The sequence below is a fragment of the Ammospiza nelsoni genome, chromosome 7 (assembly GCF_027579445.1).
Source record: "Ammospiza nelsoni isolate bAmmNel1 chromosome 7, bAmmNel1.pri, whole genome shotgun sequence".
Lineage (NCBI taxonomy): Eukaryota > Metazoa > Chordata > Aves > Passeriformes > Passerellidae > Ammospiza > Ammospiza nelsoni.
In genome coordinates this window covers 18,950,131-18,972,823 of record NC_080639.1, presented here as the reverse complement: position 1 = coordinate 18,972,823, position 22,693 = coordinate 18,950,131, and the positions used below count along the sequence as shown (strand labels likewise).

At 43.1% G+C, this 22,693-nt stretch overlaps 2 protein-coding genes across 2 annotated transcripts in view; one reads left to right on the top strand and one right to left on the bottom strand.

Annotated features, from left to right (window-relative positions):
• The window catches only part of OLA1 (Obg like ATPase 1), a 104,187-nt gene extending 99,961 nt beyond the window's left edge, over positions 1-4,226 (bottom strand). The window contains exon 1 of the mRNA XM_059476234.1: positions 4,047-4,226. The gene's annotated coding sequence lies outside the window, so the exon portion shown is untranslated. The remainder of the gene's footprint in view (positions 1-4,046) is intronic.
• Positions 4,227-20,003: 15,777 nt separating this feature from the next.
• Positions 20,004-22,186, top strand: SP9 (Sp9 transcription factor). The gene is made up of 2 exons (XM_059476306.1): positions 20,004-20,112; positions 20,834-22,186. Exons 1-2 carry the CDS (start codon positions 20,092-20,094, stop codon positions 22,184-22,186), a joined length of 1,374 nt encoding a protein of 457 aa, XP_059332289.1. The 5' UTR covers positions 20,004-20,091.
• The last annotated feature ends 507 nt before the right edge of the window (positions 22,187-22,693 follow it).

Here is a 22,693-nt window from a genome sequence, read left to right as displayed (position 1 = left end):
TCTAACCACAGGCTATCTGATGAGAAGTGAATACAGTTGTCAGCTGGTGGCACAGAACTTTATAGTGTCAAGAACATGAGAATCTCTAAAAGATCCATGGCCTGTACTCATGGCTGTCTAATATGAGTGGGCAGCTTAAGTAACTTACGAAAGTTTATTTCCTGACTGCACAGAGCTTTTACTGTCAAGTTACATATTATGGTTATTCGTTTTCAAGATGGGCAATATTTTCTTGTGCATTACATAAACCTGAAGTGGAACATATTATTAAGGATTTGAGGTATCTAGCTCTTTCAGACTGCTTTAAAAAAAGAGTCAAAGACTGCTACTTGAAGTTATACAAGATCCCTTCAAGATATTTGTAGAACATTGGACATGAGAAAATACTCTTCTCTGCTTATTTTCCTAAATATCTCTTCTATGAACCATCCTTTTATAATAAATGCCCGTGCTGATAAATCTTTAAAAAGCACTACAGAAATATTAATTATGTTGTGATTGTTTATAGTTTTTCCCATAATAACATCTTGTGTGTATTCTGTTCATTTTTGGGAAGGTCTTATGATCTAATCTCCAACCTATTTAAAAGAAAATGCTTTGTGTGCCATTTTGTACTCATGGTCATTTGGAGTTCTATTTCAGTTTCATTAATATTGATGGAACTTATCTCTGCACTCATTCTCAGCAGATTCTTTGAAATTAATCTTCAGCATTTACTATGATTTGTTTCTGTTTTCTGCTTCATCCCTGAATCCAGCTCTTCTCTAGTTAATTTTGTTTTCTTTATTTTTATCCACTTGCTATGACGGTTCTACTACTTGTGCCACTTGGTGTGTCAGTCCTTTATGGGATCCCTGTTTCGTCTCTGCCTTTCACTGTGATTTTCCATCATTATGGGCCTCTTGAATAAAAATGTAGCCCTTGTTTCTGACAAAGTCCATGTTCCTTTTCTTTCTGTGTGATTTTCCATCATTATGGTTCTTAAATTTCTTGAATAATGATATATACTATGAACAAATGCATGAAGCAGTAATGGCTTCATCAGTGTTTTCTAAAATATATCTGCAGCTTTTAGAGCATACAGTGCTACAGCAGAGTCTGTGTCATGTTTGTAAGAGCATGATTTTTAAAGTGTATTTTGTAGGCTATTGATGTCTATGCCGCTCTGCATTAAAAATCTGCCTTCTTTCAAATATTATTTACTCCTCAGGATAATGGTTTCAAAAAGATAGTTGGGGAATAAGTACTAGCATTAAACATCTTTGTTTAAAATGGTAAAAACATACCATAAAAAAAATGTTTTTACCAAACATAAATGTTACCTTGGTCCTGTAACCACTATGTTACAGGACTAACAGAATTCTTGTTAGGTGTTTTACATGAAGGATGTATGAACAGATGTCAGAGTTCTTATTAAAACAAGTCAACATTTTAATTTGAATCAGCATATCATATTAAACGAATAATCAGAATAAGTGTTTTAAAATTATATCTGCAAAAATGTGATAAAAGTTGTACTTCAGTACTAATTAGTGTTATGTCAAATCCACTATGAAAACCAAAAGTGTAAAGATGTTTAAAGTTAAACATCAGTTCACCAATCTGAACTACGGAAATCTTTAATATGCCATAATGTAAATCAGGGTAAAAATAGGAACCGAAATATTATAAAATATTTCCTACCTTATTTGACAGTAGTGGCACAGTAATCTAGTCCACAAAGTGCTTTAGTGGTTTAAAAGGGGGGAAAATGTTAATTACAAAACACTAAGTATGTCAGTGATTTCAACATTACTTTCTTTTTTTTAACATAGTCTGTAAAATTATATCCATTAGTATTTCATTCTGGATAAGAGATGGAAAGCTTGAAGGTCTTAAAGATCTAGAGAGGCTTGCCAAGGTAGACCATCATTTCCAAAAACATTTATAATGGTATTTACATTTGGCTACAATCTCTCACACCAAAATAAATGGGTCTTGTGATATTAATTAGAGAAAACCCAGTCCTACATGTCCCGTTTCCTTCCATTTGAAATTCCGTGAAATTCTCTAAAAAAGCCAAAGTGTGTAATGCCCCTGCTGATGGCTCCAGCTAACTGTCCCGGGGCTGGGAACACTGTCCCCTTCTCACCAGAGCAGCTGGTGGCCTGGAGCAGGTGAGCCACACACAGAACTCCAACCAGGCACAAAGGGTGACAGCAAGACCAGTGGGAACAGCTTCCCCAGATCAGGCAAAAATCATTCACTGCCAGAAACATCAGCAGTGACAAAACAAGTGAGTGGTCAAGTTGGGTAGCCAAGTGACAAGGGACTGGAGATTAGATCACATGATCTTCATAGAACTAGGAGTTGGCACACCTACAACCTCACACCGGAGTGCAAACATACCTCTCAACAGACAACAAGTCCCCAGTGAGACTCTCTCCCACAGGTCTATCTACAGCACCTGATCCCAGGCGACAGTTCTGCCCCAACACAGGCAACCAGATCCTCAACAGGTGGACAAAGGCTGTCATGACATAAGTGACCCTTATGCTTCACTCAGGGTCCTGACTCAAGCAGCTTTCAATAACTGGCACTCCTTACCTTGGTGCCTTGATACAGCTGAGAATCCTTTTATGTCCCTCTCAGTTTATCTTCCAAAGAATCAATGACTGTTTAATAATGTTTGTATTAATGATTTCTCCTTACTCCATTCCCTTACAATATAAGCATAGAGCCTCAGTGACAGCTATTTAGCTGCGCTGCTGGTTCAGTGAAAAGCCTTGGGAAGATCACTAATTTATGATATGTATCTGCCAAATGATGATCCCACTTCAATTTTCTTCCCTCACAGTGTTTTCTAGATTGGAATGCGTAGGTAGGTGGCCAAGTTTGAATAGCTGTGTTATGTTAGTTCAGTAACAATGAAGTGTCATTATTTTTGGAGAATGTTAGTAACTGGTGTATGGCCTGACAGGTGCATCTGAAACATTTACAGATCTGGAAAAGCAATCTACAGTCACTCACAGAGTTGTCTTCAGCCATTCTAATGAGAAGATGAGATTGTTTTGCAGTACAAAGTGGGAGAAGACTTAATAGAATCAGTCACAGTTTTAGTGGTACTTCTGCTTCAATAACAAATTTATGTCAATTTATACCAAATTTTCTTAAGTAGATGGTTGAGAAAAATGTTACTATTTTTTTATCTTCCAGGTAAAAGGTAATTCTCTTTTCATTTTATCTGAGATAAGTTTTGAAGTAATTTCTCAAAAGCAAGTTTCAGTCCATCATTAAATAATAACTTGAATGATTGTTTCTCTTTTCTTAACTCTAACACTGGAAGCATACTTGCCCTTTCTGAATCTGCAAGTTCCAGTCCTCATGATTCTTTGTTTCAGAGTATACTAGCACAAATAGTATATGACTACTGTCCCAATCAGCCTTAACTCCCTCCTATTACAGGAAACAAAAGTTACAACATTTTTCAGTGTATCCAAGTTGTTTTCCCTAATTCAGCAGACTCAAGATGACATTCTTAATTTTACTGTGGAAAGAGACAAACCATGTCTTGTTTTCAAAGCAAAAGAATAATTAAAATACACAAAAAATAAAAATATTCACACTGCAAAAAAATAAGCTAAAAAGGAAAAAAATATACTTGGGAACAAAAATAGGGGCTCACACATTCATTGCATGTTTCACAGAATAAAACTCCAGATGATTTCACAGATGAATCTGAGATAAAGGTAACCACTTTCACTGCAGCTATTTGTGACAATTCTCACCTTAGTTAATGTTTTCTGCATGATACCAGCAGAAACATGGGCTAATTTTAAAGGCATTCAACAATCAAGGAAGATACTGAGTGACTGAAAGTCCACCCAACACACCAACTCAGATTTTCTCATGGGAAAAGAGTAATCATACTTTGCCTGTATCTTCTGCATATTCTTGAATTATTCATGTGTGGCAATACAAGAAACATCCTATCAGTTCACTTGCAGTCTCATGGGTCAGGTATTTGAGGGAACTAGCAATAGCAGCAGTAACACTTGAGAACTCACCTATGTGCAGGGCAGGGTAAGAACTCCTATTGATTCAGGTGATTTCAAGTCTCTCCTGTTATTTCTTCTGTAATTTCTGTGGGGTTTTTGTTCAGTACTTGGTGCCTTGCTGGATTTCAATGAGACTAAAATAGCATTTGCCTCAGGAGTCTTTCAAGCTTAAGATTCCCACTTCTCTGGAGAGGTGTACTGTGAAGCACAAAATGCCTAAGAACAGCATCGGTCTAGAAAGAGATGTCGGCCACCAGTGTGAGTATTCACCTCACTGCTGTGATTACACAGGGGGTAAATGACCTCCACAGAACTGAAGCTATGTCTGCTATCAGATTAACAGCTGTAGCAGCCACAAAACTACCTTTAACAGCCAGATTTATTAAAAAGAACATGCTCTTTGTAACATAAACAAATCCCAGCCAACCTTCCCAGTGTGTACCTGAAAGTATGACCAGCAGAATAATCATGGTGCACTACCCACTTCCCAAAGCCAGGGAGAGGTAGGCAATTAAAAACATGATTGGTCTCTTATCTAGCCTTATTACACTCAGCACCTGCTTGAATGCCTTCTGCCCAGCTGAGGAACATCAAGCTGTCTTAGAAACACCCAAGCAAGGGCTTTCAGGAAACAGACAAAGCTCAAGAGATCTTTCGCCCAGAAAAGAAAATATAGGAAGCTTCTCTAGTGTTTCAGGGAACTACAAAATTACTAAAAACCATTAATTGCTCAAGTGATGTTCTGTGGATGAACCTAGTTTTTCAGAAAATTTCCAGAGATTCTTTTAGAAATAATCAGCAGTCTGGGAACCACAAACAGTGCCTGGGAGATGCTATGTCCAAGAGTATAACATGAACAAATGTAATCGTTATATTTACCAAATAAATATTTTCTGGTTGGACTTTTTTCTACTTCAGGGGTCAGTTTCATATCAATACTATCTAGTACACAACATAATATTATATGTAATGCACTCAGTTTACAAATTAATTTCAAAAGTAGTTTTACTTCTTTTACTTTCTCTGCTTAAAATTGAATAAATATATATGCAGTCCATGTTCAACTATCACAGAACTCAAAAATCCCCCAGAGTTGTGGCTTCAACTTAAAAATAATAAGCACATGTAGTATTTTGAAGGAGGGAAAAAAGGTAAACCAACTACTTAATTTTAGATTTTTGATATCTCTAAGGAGAGCTGATAACTCCATTTTTAAAATTTCTGCCTTCAGTGAATTTCTAAATACGCCTGGCTGCAGCTACAAGTGGGATAGAGAAGCTGCAGGGTACTGAAGCCACTCCCATAACATTTAAGCGAGGGTGTACATCAAACCAGGAGATTTATAGTAATCCCCTGCTATTAGACACACTTTTCTTGAAAGTGTGAGTTCTCCTATTAGCTACTCAGCAGGGGACTCCATTTACTCTGCAAGTGGTCTGAGGCATGCAAAATGTTTAAATTTTGAGAGAATCACAAACAGCACTATCTCCAGAGTACAACATATGACCTATTTTTTTTAATTGCTCACCAAACAAGACACATCCAAAGTGACATGGATACAAATGGCTTAACTTGAACTTGCCTAGAGCCAGCTCTGTAACTCACACACCCTGAGGATTTGGTTGTGAAGCCTCATCAACAATCCATCAGGTGAAAAACTGATGCCTCAGTATCTCAGAGACCAGTCTTTCTGGAAAGATGAAATTGGAACAGCAAGGCTGCCTCACACTTTGATTAGCCTTCCCATCCATGACAAAGAGCTCACTACTCAAAAGCATGCTGCCAGCAACTTCAGTAGTGCAGTTCTAAATTTCTGTAATTCCCAAAGACTGCATGAGTTAAACACTTGGAAAATACTTGTTATTTTAATGTTTTTAGGGTTTTCCTCCTTTTTCAGTATGTACCTTTCAGCATTATTGACTGAAGAAATACCAGCCTACTTAGTTTTGAAATTTGAAATTGCAATAGACTGTGAGCTGTGGTAGGTATTTGCATCAACAGGTTGGAAATTCACCCACAGAAACTGTTTAGGAAAAAAAACCCTAACTAAAATTTATTTGTGCTTAAGAATTTTGAGAGAGTATCTTCTGTTTAGCTGAGATTAAAGATGGTAATCTACAGTCCCAAAATCCTAACTCACAAAGATTTGTCATATTCCTGCTTATTAAAATGTTCTTTAAAAATTTTATGAAATTATATCTATCATGGGGTGAATGAACACTAAAAAAGAAGTTCTGTGATCATTCTGAAGTTGGATTCCAGTAATTAGATAATAATTTGGCTATGAGACTCTTATTCATTATTTACATTTTAGTTTTGTAACATTTAGCTTCAACTCTTCTGAAAGAGATTAAATGGAGACTATTTTTAATGTTGATTCCAAAAACTGCAAAATAATCCTTGAGATTTAGTAATACCAATCCACAATTAAACCATTCGCAAATGCGGGCTAGACATAATTAGTAGCGCTTGCTGAATGAGCTCTTTTATTCACATTTTTAAGATTCATGCTTACATTGATCTGAAGACAGAAGAACTTCAGTTTTATTGTCCATTTTCCATAGTGCACTGCTGAAAGCATATTCATATTGCAATGACTTTCCATCACTAATAGAGATCTGCATTTGGAAGTATTTTCCTCAAACTGATGGATTAAATGCAAAACTGCTCAGAAATATAGGTTATGAATCTTTTCCACTGTACATCTCTATGGCTACCCATTACTTCCAACCATTAAAAAAAACAAAGAAATGTTGGCATTGGTAAGAATTACAGGTACACTTCATCTTCCAAGAGTGTTGTCTGGACAGTTGCAGCATTGCAATGGCATGGTAAACGGCAGCTGGCATATTCTAATGTTAATGTATTCACACTGAATAGTTAACTACTTTGCATTTTGCTCCTGTAATTTTTTTTTTTTAATCAACACTGTTGGCTTTTTAAAAATCCTTTTTGGCTTACCCCAAAACAGAAATTAAAGTTACAAATTTTTTCTGGTTTAGAATTTAAAAGGTATACATGCAAATGGGGTATAGATGTATGAGGCCTGAGTTGGGTAGGTCTTTACTCCTTTTCACTTAGTAAAATAAATACTTGTATGCAAACATCAGATCCCACCCTAGAGCTAATATATACAACTAATATGTAATTACTTGGGATTAGATGCAATCCTAATCTAGTGGTAATGAGGGTATAAATGAGGTGGTATTTTTAAATTAACCCCTTGGTGTAGGCCAGTACAGCATCTCTTAACATTAGTTCAAATTCTGTCATTGGAAAGACTCCAAGTACAGCAGTATTTTGCTTCCTGAGACAGAGCAAAACTTCTTTTGGCAGAGTACTCTTTTACGAGAAAAGTTTCAACATTGTGAAGAGTATGAAACTCTACAGGAAATTAACTACAGTGAAAGGTTCTGAGGCTCTAGGACTGATTTCAGTGTGAGCATTGCTCCTCAGGACTGTTATACTCAACTAGATTTCCTGACTTATATTATCCACATATTACTATTTTTAGAAATTAGGCTAATATTCCCAAACTGTTCTCTGCTGAGAAGTCAATGTTAACCAAATCCAGCACTCTGCAGAGTCATACAGTACATACATTTAAAAAACAAAGCAACATTAATCCAAACTCCCTATTCTACTGAAGGATCATACTCTTCAACCATGAATTTAGAGGGATAGTTCTGGCACAAGTAGAGACAGCAGTATAATATATTCCTAAACAATAATTTAATTGGCTTTATACAACTATTTTCTCCTGCTCAGATATTGGTATGCCCCCATTCCCATTCTCCTAACCATGTGGAACAGATACTCTTCTGCCACATGTTAGATTTCAAACTTTATATTTTTTAAATGCCATGACACTGTATGTTACTAATCAAAATCTCAATATTTTGGAGCTGTTTGTTAAACAATTTTCTAGCATCAAAACCTTACAAAATCACAATCTGAGGCACTCAGTTGCCTTGAAGATCTCTTCAGAGAACACTTCAAAGAGGAAGTTTTTGTAGAGGTCACTTAACTATATTCAACCCTATAAATACAAAGAAAGATTTTTTTGTTTTAACGATTGGAGAAAAAATGTTATGCAATTGTTTTAAATGGTTGGACTATTTAAAAAGTCATGTTAAAATAGTTACATTCCATGATGAGACTTGTCTTACAACTTTTGACATGCATAAGCTATAAAGCATGCCTATTATTAATTTCAGGAATAGTTTTAGGTACCTACGCTGAACTAAACTGTCACAGTTGATGTAATTATTAAACAAGATTATAGACCATGCTCAGAAGTTCAAACAGTGCCCATTTCAAAAGTCCTTTCAGCAGTTATGAGGCCAAGAGCAACCTACCACGGCTGGTCACACTCCTGGAGCAGGATATGAAAGCTCCTCCTGTTTAAAGCTTGTCTTCTCAATTCTAGTTACAGCAGAGCGGGGTGAATGCAAGAGATTTTTGTTGTTAATAAATTTACTGCATCTCATTAACACTTGTTACATGCATTTACAACCAATATGGAGCATAAAAGAGGAGCATGCAGTACTCTTCATTTCAAAACTTCAGATTTGTTGCCTGTATGAAATGATCTCAGGGTGAGTAAACTCGCTTCAGCAAAGCAAATCTAATGGACAGTGTGTGGATAAACATTCTTAACATTATCAGTCAAATTGCAGGCATCTGCAGTACCACTTCCACCTTTTCATGTCAAATCACATGTGATCAAAATGTGTCAGTTAAACCTGACACAGCTGTGTTGCTAAACCAGAAACTCCAGCAAAAGGACTTGTTGCATTCTTAAAACTGGAACCAGCATTCTTAAAAGTGGAAATACATACAAGTGTGCATGTTTTTAAATACACTAAAATATGGGGGGGAAATAATTTACTTACAGAAATATTTTCAGCTACATATTGGAAAAAAAAATCTGAACTTCACCCTATCTATTCAGAATTTTAATCAGAGCAACACGATTTGTGATGCTGTTTTCAATACTGCTGTCTTCAGGTTCACCCAAATGTTTTATACCTTCACAAATAAGCAGAAGATTTGATGTTGTGGCAGTAGTCTCATTGCAGCCTTATGACCAGATAACCACTTTGTTTTGCAGAGTCATTTACACTTGCATAAATGTGGAATGTCCTTTCTTAAACTACTCTTGTGAATGTAGATTTACATAAAAGAGTGTGGAAATTAAAGTACACTGTTTAGCAACACTGTTTTAAGATTTTTCAATATTATTTTTGGCTAGTACAAAGAAAATATGGGCACACACATATGCACACATCTGGATGCACACAGTTACACACCTTCCCTAGAAAAGTAGCATGCCCTATGGGCTGGCTAGCTGCCACTCATTCTGATGCAGGTAATTAACACAGAAATAACATACAGCAATATTTTCTTCTCCTCTGAGAAGTTTTATATAGCATTCAAATATTTCGTGGAACCTTCTCTAATTCTGCAGTAAATGCTTAAAAAAATTCAAACAACTTACACTAAAATATGGTCCTAGGTGATTATAAAATTAAAAACCTGATTATAAAATAAACCTTGCAAAAATAAATAGTTGTGTCTCTGTTTCCAGAAACAAGATGGTATTAGCAGAGGAATTATTAAATATAATAATCTGGACATGTTATCCACATTCAAGTGTGTGTAGGGGCTGGAAAAGCAATTATTTCTTAGTCACGCAAATTACCTGAATCCAAAATAAAATTGCCAGTGTTGCTGGGGCAGCATCAATGTTTAAAGTGGATTCCTTTTCTTCCACTTTTTCCAAATCTGATTGAAATAAATTGTCTGATAGAGATAAACCACTTTCATCTACAGCATTTACATTAAGAATTTAGTAAAATGTGCTACAGAATTGGAGAGAAATACTGGCCTCCTAAAGGATTTTTACCTCCTTTTTCCCTCCTTTCCCTTCTCATGTTTTTTGGTTTTGTTATAGGTATGGCTCCAAGGTCTGTCTCTTGGTGCTTGGTACCCTATTGCTGTGTTACAGGAGAATCTTTTACAGTTCTGTCTGAGATAGTTTCTCAGGGTGGGTCACATTCTGCTGACAGGTATCACGCTCCTTGTCTCTCTGCAAATGATCAGTTTGGAGTCTCATCCTAACTGATATTTGCTCTTTGGGAATGGATGAAAAACCACAACGTGTTCTATAAAGCTCAAATTGGCCTTATCAAACAAAACATCTGCTAGATGTGTGAGTGACTTGTGACAGCAGGAGACATCAGCACTGGCCTCCCCAACAGAAGACAGTGCTATTAATGGAAGCTATTATGGAAGAATTCTGGCAAGAATTTTTTTTTCCAAACAGCTAAAAAAATTTAAAGAAAAAATATGTTGTTATGGTAACAGCTATTTGAAAAATACTGTAACAATAGGCAATTTAATATCAAACTACCAAGCTGTTAGTTTGACTATTTGGTTTTCTTTTTAAGCAGTTTATTTACAGAGATCCCCTCCCTCTCCCTTATGCAGTTGCAAGTGTGTGTGCAGACACACACTTGCAAGTAAGGTAAGACACCATCTGCAAATAATTAGTGTTTGTAAAATTTCAGTCTTGAAGCTGCAAAATTCCAGATACTCTGGGTTTTTGCACACCCTTAGAACATCTGGTGTTATATGGGCTCAGTCCATCCCTCACATGGCAATAAACCACATTTTGTAGCATCTCTAGCATGTACTTTGGCACAAAGAGGTGTTCCTGTGCTCCTGATGCTTCATGGAATGTGGCTAGTCAACGTGTGGGTACCACAGCTACTCCCTGGAAAAATACAGCGTTGCATGTCTGTGTTCTGTATATCAGCACTCCCCCCACTGCTGGGAAAAGAGGGTTTCAGAACAGTCTGTGGCATTACACAACTTATCTTTCCAAAGCCTGCAATTTTATTTTACACTTCACACCTTTTTAGAAAATTTAGACATTTCCTCTGAACAAGCACAAGTTTCTATGTGCACTAACTTCAACATCTTTGACTTAGGAGCATGTAATTCTCACTCAGATAGTCTCTTTTGAAGTTAGTGCATAACAGCCTGGGTACTGGCTGAAAGGTCTGGCTACTTATTTCACATCCTGATGTATGTGCAGTGATAATAGGAAAGAGCTGGAGGACACTGCCTGCTCTTGCTCCGAGAGCTGTGCTTTCTGCCAGGATGTTTTCCAAAAACCAGACACACAGGACACATTGACACATTTTTCTACATGTCTCAGGTGAACAAACCTTGGAGCTTTGCTAAATGTCCTCCAAAATACATCATGGAGGATCAAGTTACACTGTCTTAAGTACTGCATGGGAATTGTGACCATCCTATTTCTTAAATGTGGAGATGAGATTTTAGAAATGTGAAACTTGCATTTTGTTTCCCTGCTTTCAATCCCTCTGAGGTGTCTAATGGTTTGCCCCTACAGAGAATCACATTTCAATAACTAGCATGTTACTCTAATGTGATGGGATGTGATGATAGAGATTTTGGCTTCTGTTTATTTTGCTTTAACTGGGAATTTTGCAGTCAAGTTGTTTTCTAAATAGATAAACATTTTTTTTAATGTGGGACCTACTTACCACATTTGTTTTACATTACAAAATGCTGTATAGGTTGTTTACATATGGAAAAGTCAGTGGGGAGAGATTTCTGTAACTGTTCAGAAAGAAAGATTGCAACGTTAATGTAAGAAGGACAATTATGGACAGACACAGGTAACAGCTGTTTAGAAAATGTTAGGAGCATTATTGTGGATAATAGACATTCTTTTCTTTGCATTGCCCTCGCCCAAGTTTAATTTTCCATTGGTGGTGTCCATCTAGATTGCTTAAGACAGCTGTAGTCTTCTCATTTACATGAAGGTAACAAAAAAGTTGACTGCTGAGTTGTCTCAGGTGGAGTTCATCCGTACAAAGGTCTGAAACTATGAGGGAATACCTAAAATGTCAGATACATCCAACATACAGTGCTGCAGCAAATTATCACCTCTACCAGGTCACAAAGGTCAAAATAATTTCCAGCTCTATTTTCTAAAAGCCATTTTCATTTAATCTGTCCTTTACAAATGGTAAATTTAATGAGAACTTCAGGAATAATTCAAACTAAAATTAAGAAAAAATACCTTGATATATACATGTTCAATTCAAATATATTTTAGTAAGCAACAACGTGGCCACTATTAAACTAGTTCTCAAATACTATTGAAATAATAAGTATGCTCGCAAAGGAAACCTGCTTTCTTTTAAAGTGACTTCATGCATTATTCCAGCTTCTTCTGATAATAGCACATTTAATACTGAGGCTAAGATGCAATCAATCTTTTTTGTTGGAAGAAGGTGTTATATTGTACCCATATGCTTATACTCACCTAGGAGTTCCAATCCACTAAATTAATCCAGCCTGAGGTTCAGGAGGGCTGCTGCTGGCCTGGCCTCCACTGTGCTCTTCTTGCTGGCTTTGTGAAACAGTGGGGAGCAAATCAGGTGAGAGAGGGAGCAGAGGAAAGAGGAAAGGAAGAGCTCTGTCTCTAAACAGACACTGAATTAGACTGGAGTGAATAGCTGACGTCCTCTGTAATTATACACACATTGAACCCTTTATAGTTGACTTAAGTTTCTTCAAACTGCATTGGTCTGGCCCTCCATACTGATTAAAAGCAGCATCTATTTACCTTAACAATAAATGTGGAGATTAGTAAAAATTCATTTGATCACAATAAGAAGACAGATAATTAAAGGGCAATGCAAGCCAGATTGGAATGTAAGGGCCTGAAACAGCATATTAGGAAGCATAGGCTGCTTTTGTATATGTGTAGTTAAGTACTGCAGAAATCCCTTCAAGTAGACTGCTTTTGTAGCAACACTTAAAGTAGAGGAAGGCCAGAACATGTCCTGAGGAGATTGGCCCAGCAACTCTCCTGGGCAAAGTGACAAATACAAAGCTTTGGAAAAGGAAAAAGACATTAAAGCACAATGTGACTAAATGGACAACCTCTACAAAATCTTTGAAAGAGGCCTCCAGATCTTTTATTCTTCTTTGATGTCTCCTCCATGATAAAGAGAAAGTTTAAGGTAAGCAGGACACACTGCTGATTCTATGGGTAAAGCTCTCGATAGCGTAGTGTCTACAAGAAATGGAACAAGTGGGTTTAGTGTATGACAGACTCACCAGAAATGCTCTTCTCACTACATAAACGCTCTTCTCAATGTGGGATCTCCTTTGGGGACGAGGGAGGACTGCCCTTATTCCTATTGAAACTCTCATTTGGTTTTACATAGTGGGCATTGTGTTTTAGCAATCCCTTGCTAGCTAGAAAGAAAGCAGATGATAACTAAATAAATGACTAGTATCAATCCCATATGGACAACTGGAAAATCAGGAATGTCTGGATCCACATTTTGTAGCAAAAGGCTGGTATCTCTTGATAGAGTTCAACACTCATTCCTTGTTTCTTTTCTTTGTACCTATACTGAAGAGCTCTGTGCTTACCTCCTTGCAGAAAATTATGGGATAAAACAGTGACTTTTGACAAGCATAGCAGCAATTTCCAGAGAGCAGACTGTTGTCGAAACACAAATAATAATTGGAATCTTAAGTTAATAACATTTTCTCTCGTATGATATTCCAAAATAAATTTCCAGCTGAACCAAGACTTACAGATGTTTTGGCTTTTTTTCTAACAAACACTGTCACCAGTTACACTGGTCCCATTAAAGTCACATTTCAAAGAATGGTTTAGTTCGTTCACATGCGTGGGGTTTTTTTTCTCAGTGGTTTTAATTTGAAGCATGTCAGAACTGTTTAACACCAAGCCAAAGATTCATTCTGTCACTTGGTATGTATAGAGAAGACTGATTTTGGAGTGCTAAGTCTCAAGGTAAATAAGGTTAGCAAAAAGGTAAGAAAAATGCAAGAAACAGGGGCCATCAGTTCAATGAATGTAAATCATGGTCCTGTTCCTTCTGAACTGAATCTCTGTTTACCTAATAAATTGCTAGCAAGTGCAAAGTCACCAGTCTCTCCCAGCTCTTCATTTTGGGGCTGGCAGGAGCTAGGAGGAATTTTCCAGGTGTGAGAGGTTCCGTGGGCCTTGCGAAAGGAGGCAAATAAACACAGGCCCAAGTCCTACAGGGTAGCAGCTCCGGCTTTCATAGTAACTGATATTTTGTAGTTTTTTAGTTGTAGAATAGTTAGAATAACCACCCATGGTGGTGAAGACTGCCCCTACCCTTGTCCCTCCATCAGCTGGCACATCCCAGCCTGCTTTCCACTCCTTAGCTGTCTTGGAGCTTCCAGGGATAGTGGTTCTGCATCCAGACTGTCATTAAAAGGCTACAATCATCTAACCAAACACTTCGCTGAACACTTTGTAAGCCCCTGCTTTCCTCCTTGTGTTGCATCTGCACAGCAGATTAGTGTTCTCTTTAGGAAGTAGTCAGGGATCTCTTTGTTTCCTTCTTTCAGGTACAAGGTGAATTAATCCATTTGGAAACCAGCAAATCTACCCCTCCCTTTCCCCCCCACAAACTCAAATTCTTGCAGCCTTCATCTCTTGACAATAAAGGGATAAAGCTCAGATGCCCTACATGACGAAGAACTGAGCCTGTTTCTTTGCATTTAAGTTTAACTAAATAAATTGCTTTAGTTTGTTTAAAGCTGTGATGAATGGAGACAGAGGGCCAGGTTGGTCGCTGGAACAGTACAATGGATGTAAGAAGGTTTTTTTCTTTGCCATATAAATCATTCACATTGTTTAAGGTACATTGATCAATCTAATGGCTTGTAATAGGCTCCTAATTGCCACTAGGAAAGTATTGCAAGCTTGCATCTGAACGTGAAATGGTTCATGATCTGAGCTGAAATTCACCTTAAGCCTGAGTTCCAGTAATTACAGAACACAGAAAGAGCATAATGAATGGCTCCCCTTCTTTCCTTGCCCTAATCCCAGGACAGGGTGAGGGGGAAGAAGAGAACATAGGAATGGGGGTCTGGCATATTTTCCAAAATAGCAGTTCATTAAATGGCAAAAGCTGCAGGAGGATTTATTGGTCATTGTGGACCGAAGAGAACTTTGTAATGTCAATCACGCCGCCAATTACGCTGCCACATATCTCTATCTGTAGATAGACAGCTTGCTTAATCACAGTCAACATTCTGAGTCACGCCTGGCTAAAAGCGTGGTGTAAAAAGCTAGGAGGGCACCGGAAGCGGGATGCTGGCAGCATGGGGGGCCAGGACTCCTCCGCGGGGAGGCTGCTCCGCTGAGGCACCCGCCCGTTCCCCGCGGCCCGGCCGGGCAGCGGCGGGGCGGAGGAGCCGGGCGGGCCGGGGCGGGCCGGGGCTGCCCGGGAGCGCCGAGCTCGCCGTCCCGGCCGCCGCTGCCCTGCGCACCGCACGCACCTCATTACCGAGTCAGCAGAGCTGCTTTAATGGACTTGTGTGCAAAGGCGCTTTCACGCTCTATAAACGTTGGGTCCGAGCGTTTACTAATTAAACTCTTTCTATTTAGAAACACCTGCGTTTTAAGAAAGCTTTCTGAACGCTAGCACTGGTGAATTTCCAACCTGCTGCAGTCTGAGCTTGTCATGCCTAACCTATACATCGTAAGAGCACTGGAAAGCATGTGAACCAAGAGGTAAAATCCTCGTACAATGCTCCTCGCACAATGTTCCTCAGACTTTCATACCAAGGCAGAAAACAAATCTATGATGCTGTTGAATAATCTCCCAATAATTGTAGTAATTAAAATCATCATCCAGTCTGCAGTCACCTTCCTTCCTTTGACACCAGTCTTCCCTGGAATTGTTAACGTGTCTCCGGCTGAGATAAACAGAACAAGGGAGCTTTAAAATTCACAGTCCAAATAAATTTAGCGGAAGAGAATTAATTCCAAAGACACGCTTTTGAGTGCGTTCAGTAAACGACAGGATTTCTGAAACGACTGTGCAGATTTTTTAAACACAGGGTAATATGGGTCTCCCTGCTACTCCTAAACAGCGTCACCTTAAAGATCGAGAAAATATGAAAGCCCAGCCTGATGCTCCACCGCGGGGCTCAGTGTGCAGGGGGCAGGAGGAGAGGGGAGTGCACCGTGTAACAAACATCATATGAAAGATCAAGCAGAAATTGTGGGAGAGTGCCATAATTTTAATTTAATTTCCATTATCTATTTGATCCCAGTGCTCATTCCCTTTTTATTAACTATAAAAGATTTCCTTCTAATCAAAAGCTGCACTTCATCTTTACCCACAAATTAAAAACTCTATAGTGGAAAGAATTCAGTGGACTCAACAGGCACCAAGGTCTGTATTTTAACACTATCTCTATTTATACTTCCCCCTTGTAGTATCTAGTCTTGGGCAGAATAGCAGGGGAGCCTTTTCCTAACTGAAGTTATTAATTTATCACCAGGTACCCCTCTGAGTTGCTCTGATAATCAATGCTGGCTTCTAGATCACGTAAATGAAGAGTGTAATTGAGGGGGGAGGGGGTTCCGCACGGAAGAACTGTTGCTAAAAAAAAAAAAAATCTGGCAGGACGCAATTATTTATCTCGGCAATGAGCAGTTTGCCTGTTTCCTGCCCATGTCCCTTCTGTTTGGCAGAAAATTAGGCTGCTTCTCTTAAACTTGGAAGGGTTTGCCCCCTTCCTACCCATAACTGCCATGGGTAAAACTCCGTGCTCCTCCTAGAATGCAGGGGAAAATGTACAGCAAGCTTACATTTAACTGCTGCTAAATCGATTTATTTGGAAAATATTTGGCAGCTCTTTCCCAGAGCTCTTTTTGAACAGACGAGCCATTTCATCTGATGCTCTTGAATATAAACCCAGGAGCTTCCCAACCATCTGTAATGAAAGAATTGTTTCCCAGCTCTACCTCCTAAAGACAGCAACTTTAGTAGCTACACACATCAAAAGACACTCGTAGAGAGAAGATGGGAAACAATATTGTTCAAAGAAAGTGAACTGTTGCATTTAATTAGGCTATTCTTTATTAGCATTCATATTGAGATTTTTTTTTTTAGATTTACATTGATTTAACTGTAATGTATTTATGATGTAAATATATTCTGAGATGAAAACGTCACGGATCAATTGTAAAGGACCCGGATACATAATTTTTAAAAATCAGTTCCAGTTTATATGAGGTTCTCACCCCACTTTCGCTTCTTAGTCAGATTTGTTTATGCAGAATCGACATTTAATAGTGCTAATTGCACTCCAGTTAAATTGCCCTGATTGCAGAAAGGGAAGCAATTTTCGTGCTCTCTGTCTGGGTTTGGAAGAAATTGTTTTATATTCACCTCTTTATAAAGAAGTGGAGATAAGGCACCGAGCCTTTGCACAAATTGCACTTATGGGCTGACTGGCAGCATTCAGGCTCTATAATAGAGCATTATTTGGCCGTTTTGAATAATGTAAAGCATTTGCTGAAAGCTATTCTCCTGAAAATTGCTTTAACTTTTAAAAGGGTGATGATTCACTCCAAACCAGGCCTTTGTTACATTGTCATTATCCCCCCAAATGTTTTAACAGTCAGCTCAACACTTTAGCATAACACATTGATCTTTGTTTAAAAACTCGATTTTTGGAGTATGAAAAAAATCTGTCAGAAAATACTTGACCCCCTAAAGATTTTAGCAGCGTTCCCCCTTCCGCCGCCGTTCGCTTAGCCTTTGCACCGCCTGCCTCGTTCCTGCGGGTTTTAGTTACTTTTCCGACTACAAAGGGGCGAGGAGATGGATGTGCGGCAGGCAGAGCCGCCCGCCAGTCCTCAGGCACAGCAGAATCCCCACTTTGCTGTGGGAGCGCAAGCGGGCAGCGGATGCCTTTACTCGCTGATGTAGAGGCAACATTTTTAAACGTCACGCTCTCGATCTGCCTTCCAGCCGTATTTTATTGATGACTTTCCCCAGGATGAGAGGAAAGACCCTCTCCCCCCGCCGCCCTGGGGTTGGCCAGAAGCGCCGCGCTGCCACTTGACGACCACCATGGCAGGCTCCTGGGAAGGGAAGGAGCGGGTTTCCCCGGAGAAAAGGAAGAGAAAAGAAGGAAGGAGGGAAGGAAGGAGTCACCTGTTGGGCGATGGCTCCCGGGTGCCCTGTGGGACTCCTCGCCTCGCCCGTGGGGGTTATGTCGCTTCCCCCCGCACCGCCGTTGTGCCGCCTGCACCCGCCGAGCGCTACAGCCCCCCTGGGTACAGCCGCCGCTCAGGAGCTGCTCCGGGCAGCCCTTCCGAGGGAAGGCTTTGCCAGGCACCACCCGGACCCCTGCGCCGGCTGCGAGTCAATGTGGAAAGAATTAAGCGCAGAACAGAATTTTTTTCACCTACTGTCCCGACTCTGTTTAATACCCGGCGACAAAAAGGCGAGCGCCCTTTGAAAATAGCCTTAGACGTTTAAATAAAAGATAATCTCCAGGGACATCCATGGCAGTCGTCCTATAGATTGCATAACAATATAGAAAAAAACCGCAATGCCCACCTGATTTAAGCACACACACACACATACACATGTAAACATGTGAAGAAAAGCGAAATCATAATCTCAAATTCTCGGTTTCTCCATCTTGCTCCTAAGCGATGCCTATTTTGCATCTGCTAGAAGGTTTTACACTGGATGGCTGAGACGGCACCGAGAAGGAAATATTGACCGAAATGCAGAGCAAGGGCCCGGCATTGCTAAACGCACTCATATTTCTGGTTCAGAATTGTACCCAGCTGCCCTGGGAACGGCAAAAAGGAAGGGGAAAAGCTCCTATTCCCATTCTCACAGAGCCGACCGCGATGATGAAAAGTTGCACGCCTATTGATCTTCCGCGGGCACAGTACGGGCAAGTTCTAGCCAATTACTTAAGAAGCCTCCGATAATTACAAATCAAAGGGACTAGCTTGCAAGACATTGACGAGCCGAGGTTTGGACTTACATTTTGCACATGCAGAGAGCAGGTATAGTCTCTGTCGCTCACTGGGTGCGTGGAGTGTGCACAGTGCAGAGGCCACAGGCAAGTGCTAGGGCGGCTTATTCCAGCAGCGCCCTAGCACTGCTAGGAGGGAGCAAGCTTTCTGCCATTAGCAGCACTGCTTCCACGGGAGTATATGAGGCTTGAAAAACGTGCTGCAGGCTGCGAATTTGACTTTCAAAGTGTTTTTCTGGCGATTACTCTGTAAAATAACGTCCTCTATCCTAAGCGACAGGATGTCAAATGCCTCTGGTCCCCTCTCCCGCCCCGGTGCGAGAGCAAAGAGATGCCTGGCGGTTCCCTGCCTTTGGAATTTTTTGGCACTTTACATAACCACAGAGCCTCCTCAGCTCTTTTTGCAATGAAAGTAAGAAATACGTTGTGCATGAAATCGCCTCAGGCATTTAGTAAAGAAAATAAACAAAAAAAATTAACGTGTTTTCACAGAATGTCATTAGGCGCTGTTAGGTTATTTGTATCCAACACGGACGGCTCCCAAATGGCTTGAGAAGGAGGCAAAGGGCCTGTTGAATAAAAGCGACGCAGGTATGGTTTACGGGCCGCGAGGATCGCAGGTGACTACACCAGCAGCAGCGCATCGGACACCTCCTGCACAGTTTACAGGAGACGGCGGAGCGGCGTCAGCCGTGACACCAGCCCTCCGCCGGCGCTGACCTCGCTCTCGCCTCCTGGCCTCTGCGGCCGGCCGCGCTCCCCGGCGGGCAGGCGGCGCGGGGGCGGCGGGAGTCGCGGCGCGGCGGGAGGCGCGGCCGGGGCCGGGGCCGCCGGTAATTGCGGCGCGGCCGCCGCGGGCCGGAGCCGGGAGTTTTCTCCCCGCGCGCTGACAGGCACGCGCCCCGCGCCCCGGCGCCGGCACCTCCGCGCAGCCTGATTGGCTGCCGGGCCGCTCCGGGCCGCTCCGCCCGCGCCCTCATTGGGCGAGCGCCGCCGCCAGCGGTACTTCAAAGCGGGCGCTGCCCGCACTTAGGCAGAGTTTGGCCCCGCCGCGCCGGAGTGTCCTTAGTGCCGCCGGGCAGCGCGGGGCGCTCACCGAGCGCCGTCCCCTCCGCCCCACCGCCCAACCCACGGACGTGCTATGGCTACGTCTATCCTCGGGGTAAGTCGCACCGCGCGCTTCCTCGCGGCTTCCCCCCGGAAAAACTGGCGTTGCCGCCGCGTTGCGGCTGCCCCTTGCCGAAATCGCGTGGACCCGCGGATGGGAGGTGATCCCGGCCCGCCTCGGGGGATTTCATTGCGGGCTGCCCATCGGGTCGTTCTCAAAGAGTTTAGCCTGAAAACTCGCTGGGCCGGAGAGAAGCTTTGCTGCTTCTGCTTTCTTTTGTCTAGTTCTTGATTTGGTTTGGGATTTTTTTGTTTGTTCTTTTTAACTCTTAACTACGCTCGATTTCCGAAGATTTTCGCCGGCCCGGCGTTGCACGAGGCGACAGTCGGAAGGCTCCGCACACTGCTCGCCTTGCTGCCATCTCTTTTTTTTCCGTCGCTCCTGTACGGTTGCTCGAGGAGACGCCGCATTTCGTTCCCACGGGATTTTTGGTTTAACGGCGGTACGCTCGAGCAGCCCTCTCGGAACACGCGTGTCGCTTGTCCCCGTCGGGACCCGCTTGCGAGGTAAATCTCTCGGGCGATGAGACCGGTGTCCCGCGGAAAACGAGTTGTGCCCAGCGTGGCAGGGCTGGAGCCTTCCTCTAAAATAAGAGTAAACTTTTCCGCGGTACCGCTCGTTGCGCCGCGGTTCGACCCGCGCTGCCGCGTCCCCGCGGGAGCCTGGCGAGGTGGCAAGGGTTAGGCTGACGGACCGGCTTTGTCTGTTCCCTCAGGAAGAGCCGAGATTTGGAACGACTCCCCTGGCCATGCTGGCCGCCACCTGCAACAAGATCGGCAACACTAGTCCCCTGACCACCCTGCCCGAGTCTAGCGCCTTCGCCAAAGGGGGCTTCCACCCCTGGAAACGCTCCACCTCCAGCTGCAACCTGGGCTCCAGCCTCTCGGGCTTCACGGTGGCCACGAGCAGGGGTTCCAACGGACTGGCCAGCGGCACGGGCACCGCCAACAGCGCCTTTTGCCTGGCTTCCACCTCGCCCACTTCCTCGGCCTTCAGCAGCGACTACGGCGGCCTCTTCTCCAACTCGGCGGCGGCGGCGGGCGTGTCCCCGCAGGAGCCCGGCGGGCAGTCGGCCTTCATCTCCAAAGTGCACAGCTCGGCGGCCGAGAGCCTCTACCCGCGGGTGGGCATGGCGCACCCCTACGAGTCCTGGTACAAGTCGGGCTTCCACTCCACGCTCTCGGCGGGCGAGGTGGCCAACGGAGCGGCCTCCTCCTGGTGGGACGTGCACACCAACCCCGGCTCCTGGCTTGAGGTGCAGAACCCGGCGGGGGGGCTGCAGAGCTCGCTGCACTCGGGCGCCCCCCAGGCCTCGTTGCACTCCCAACTGGGCACCTACAACCCCGACTTCAGCTCCCTCACCCACTCCGCCTTCAGCTCCACCGGCCTGGGCTCCACGGCGGCCTCGCACCTGCTCTCCACCAGCCAGCACCTGCTCACCCAGGAGGGCTTCAAGCCCGTGCTGCCCTCCTACACGGACTCTAGCGCGGCGGTGGCGGCGGCCAGCGCCATGATCTCGGGCGCCGCCGCCGCTGCCGCCGGGGGCGGCTCGGCCCGCTCCGCCCGCCGCTACTCGGGGCGCGCCACCTGCGACTGCCCCAACTGCCAGGAGGCCGAGCGGCTGGGGCCGGCGGGGGCCAGCCTGCGGCGCAAGGGGCTGCACAGCTGCCACATCCCCGGCTGCGGCAAGGTGTACGGCAAGACCTCGCACCTGAAGGCGCACCTGCGCTGGCACACGGGCGAGCGGCCCTTCGTCTGCAACTGGCTCTTCTGCGGGAAGCGCTTCACCCGCTCCGACGAGCTGCAGCGGCACCTGCGGACTCACACGGGCGAGAAGCGCTTCGCCTGTCCCGTCTGCAACAAGCGCTTCATGCGCAGCGACCACCTGAGCAAACACATCAAAACGCACAACGGGGGCGGCGGGGGCAAAAAGGGCAGCGACAGCGACACGGACGCCAGCAACCTGGAAACGCCGCGCTCCGAGTCCCCCGACCTCATCCTGCACGAGGGGGTGGGCGCCGCCCGCGGACCGGGCAAGGAACCTACCGCGGGCCCCGGCGACTCCTAGGGGCAGCGCCGCCGGAGCCGCTCGGACTGTGCCCCGCGCCGGCCGGAGGGACGCCAGCCGCCCCGGGCCGCGGCGGGGGCGGGCCGGCGGACGGCGGGGCCCGAGAGGCGCGGCCCTCGTCCCGCCCGGCCACTAGGTACCGAGTGACACTTTCTTCCGTTTCCCTTTTCTCTTTCTCTTGGAAGGCAAGCATCCTAAGAGAGGCTTAAGGTGAGAAATACAGCTGCAACTCTGAGACGGTCCCTCTGTATCCCATAAACATCTGTATAAATAGGGTTCAAAAAAGAAGAAAAACAGGAAAAAAAAAAAAAAAGAAAACCAGATCGTGTTCCCTTATTTTTCTTGTAAATGTTGATCTGATAGGGGGGTTGGGGATTTTTTTTTTTAAATTGGTGAATTCCTGAAATTCAGGGAGGTTTTGGGGTTTTGATTTTTTTTTTTAATTATAAATTTCTGATGCACTTTGTGGAAGTCAGTATATATGTAAAAGATATTTAAAATGTTGAG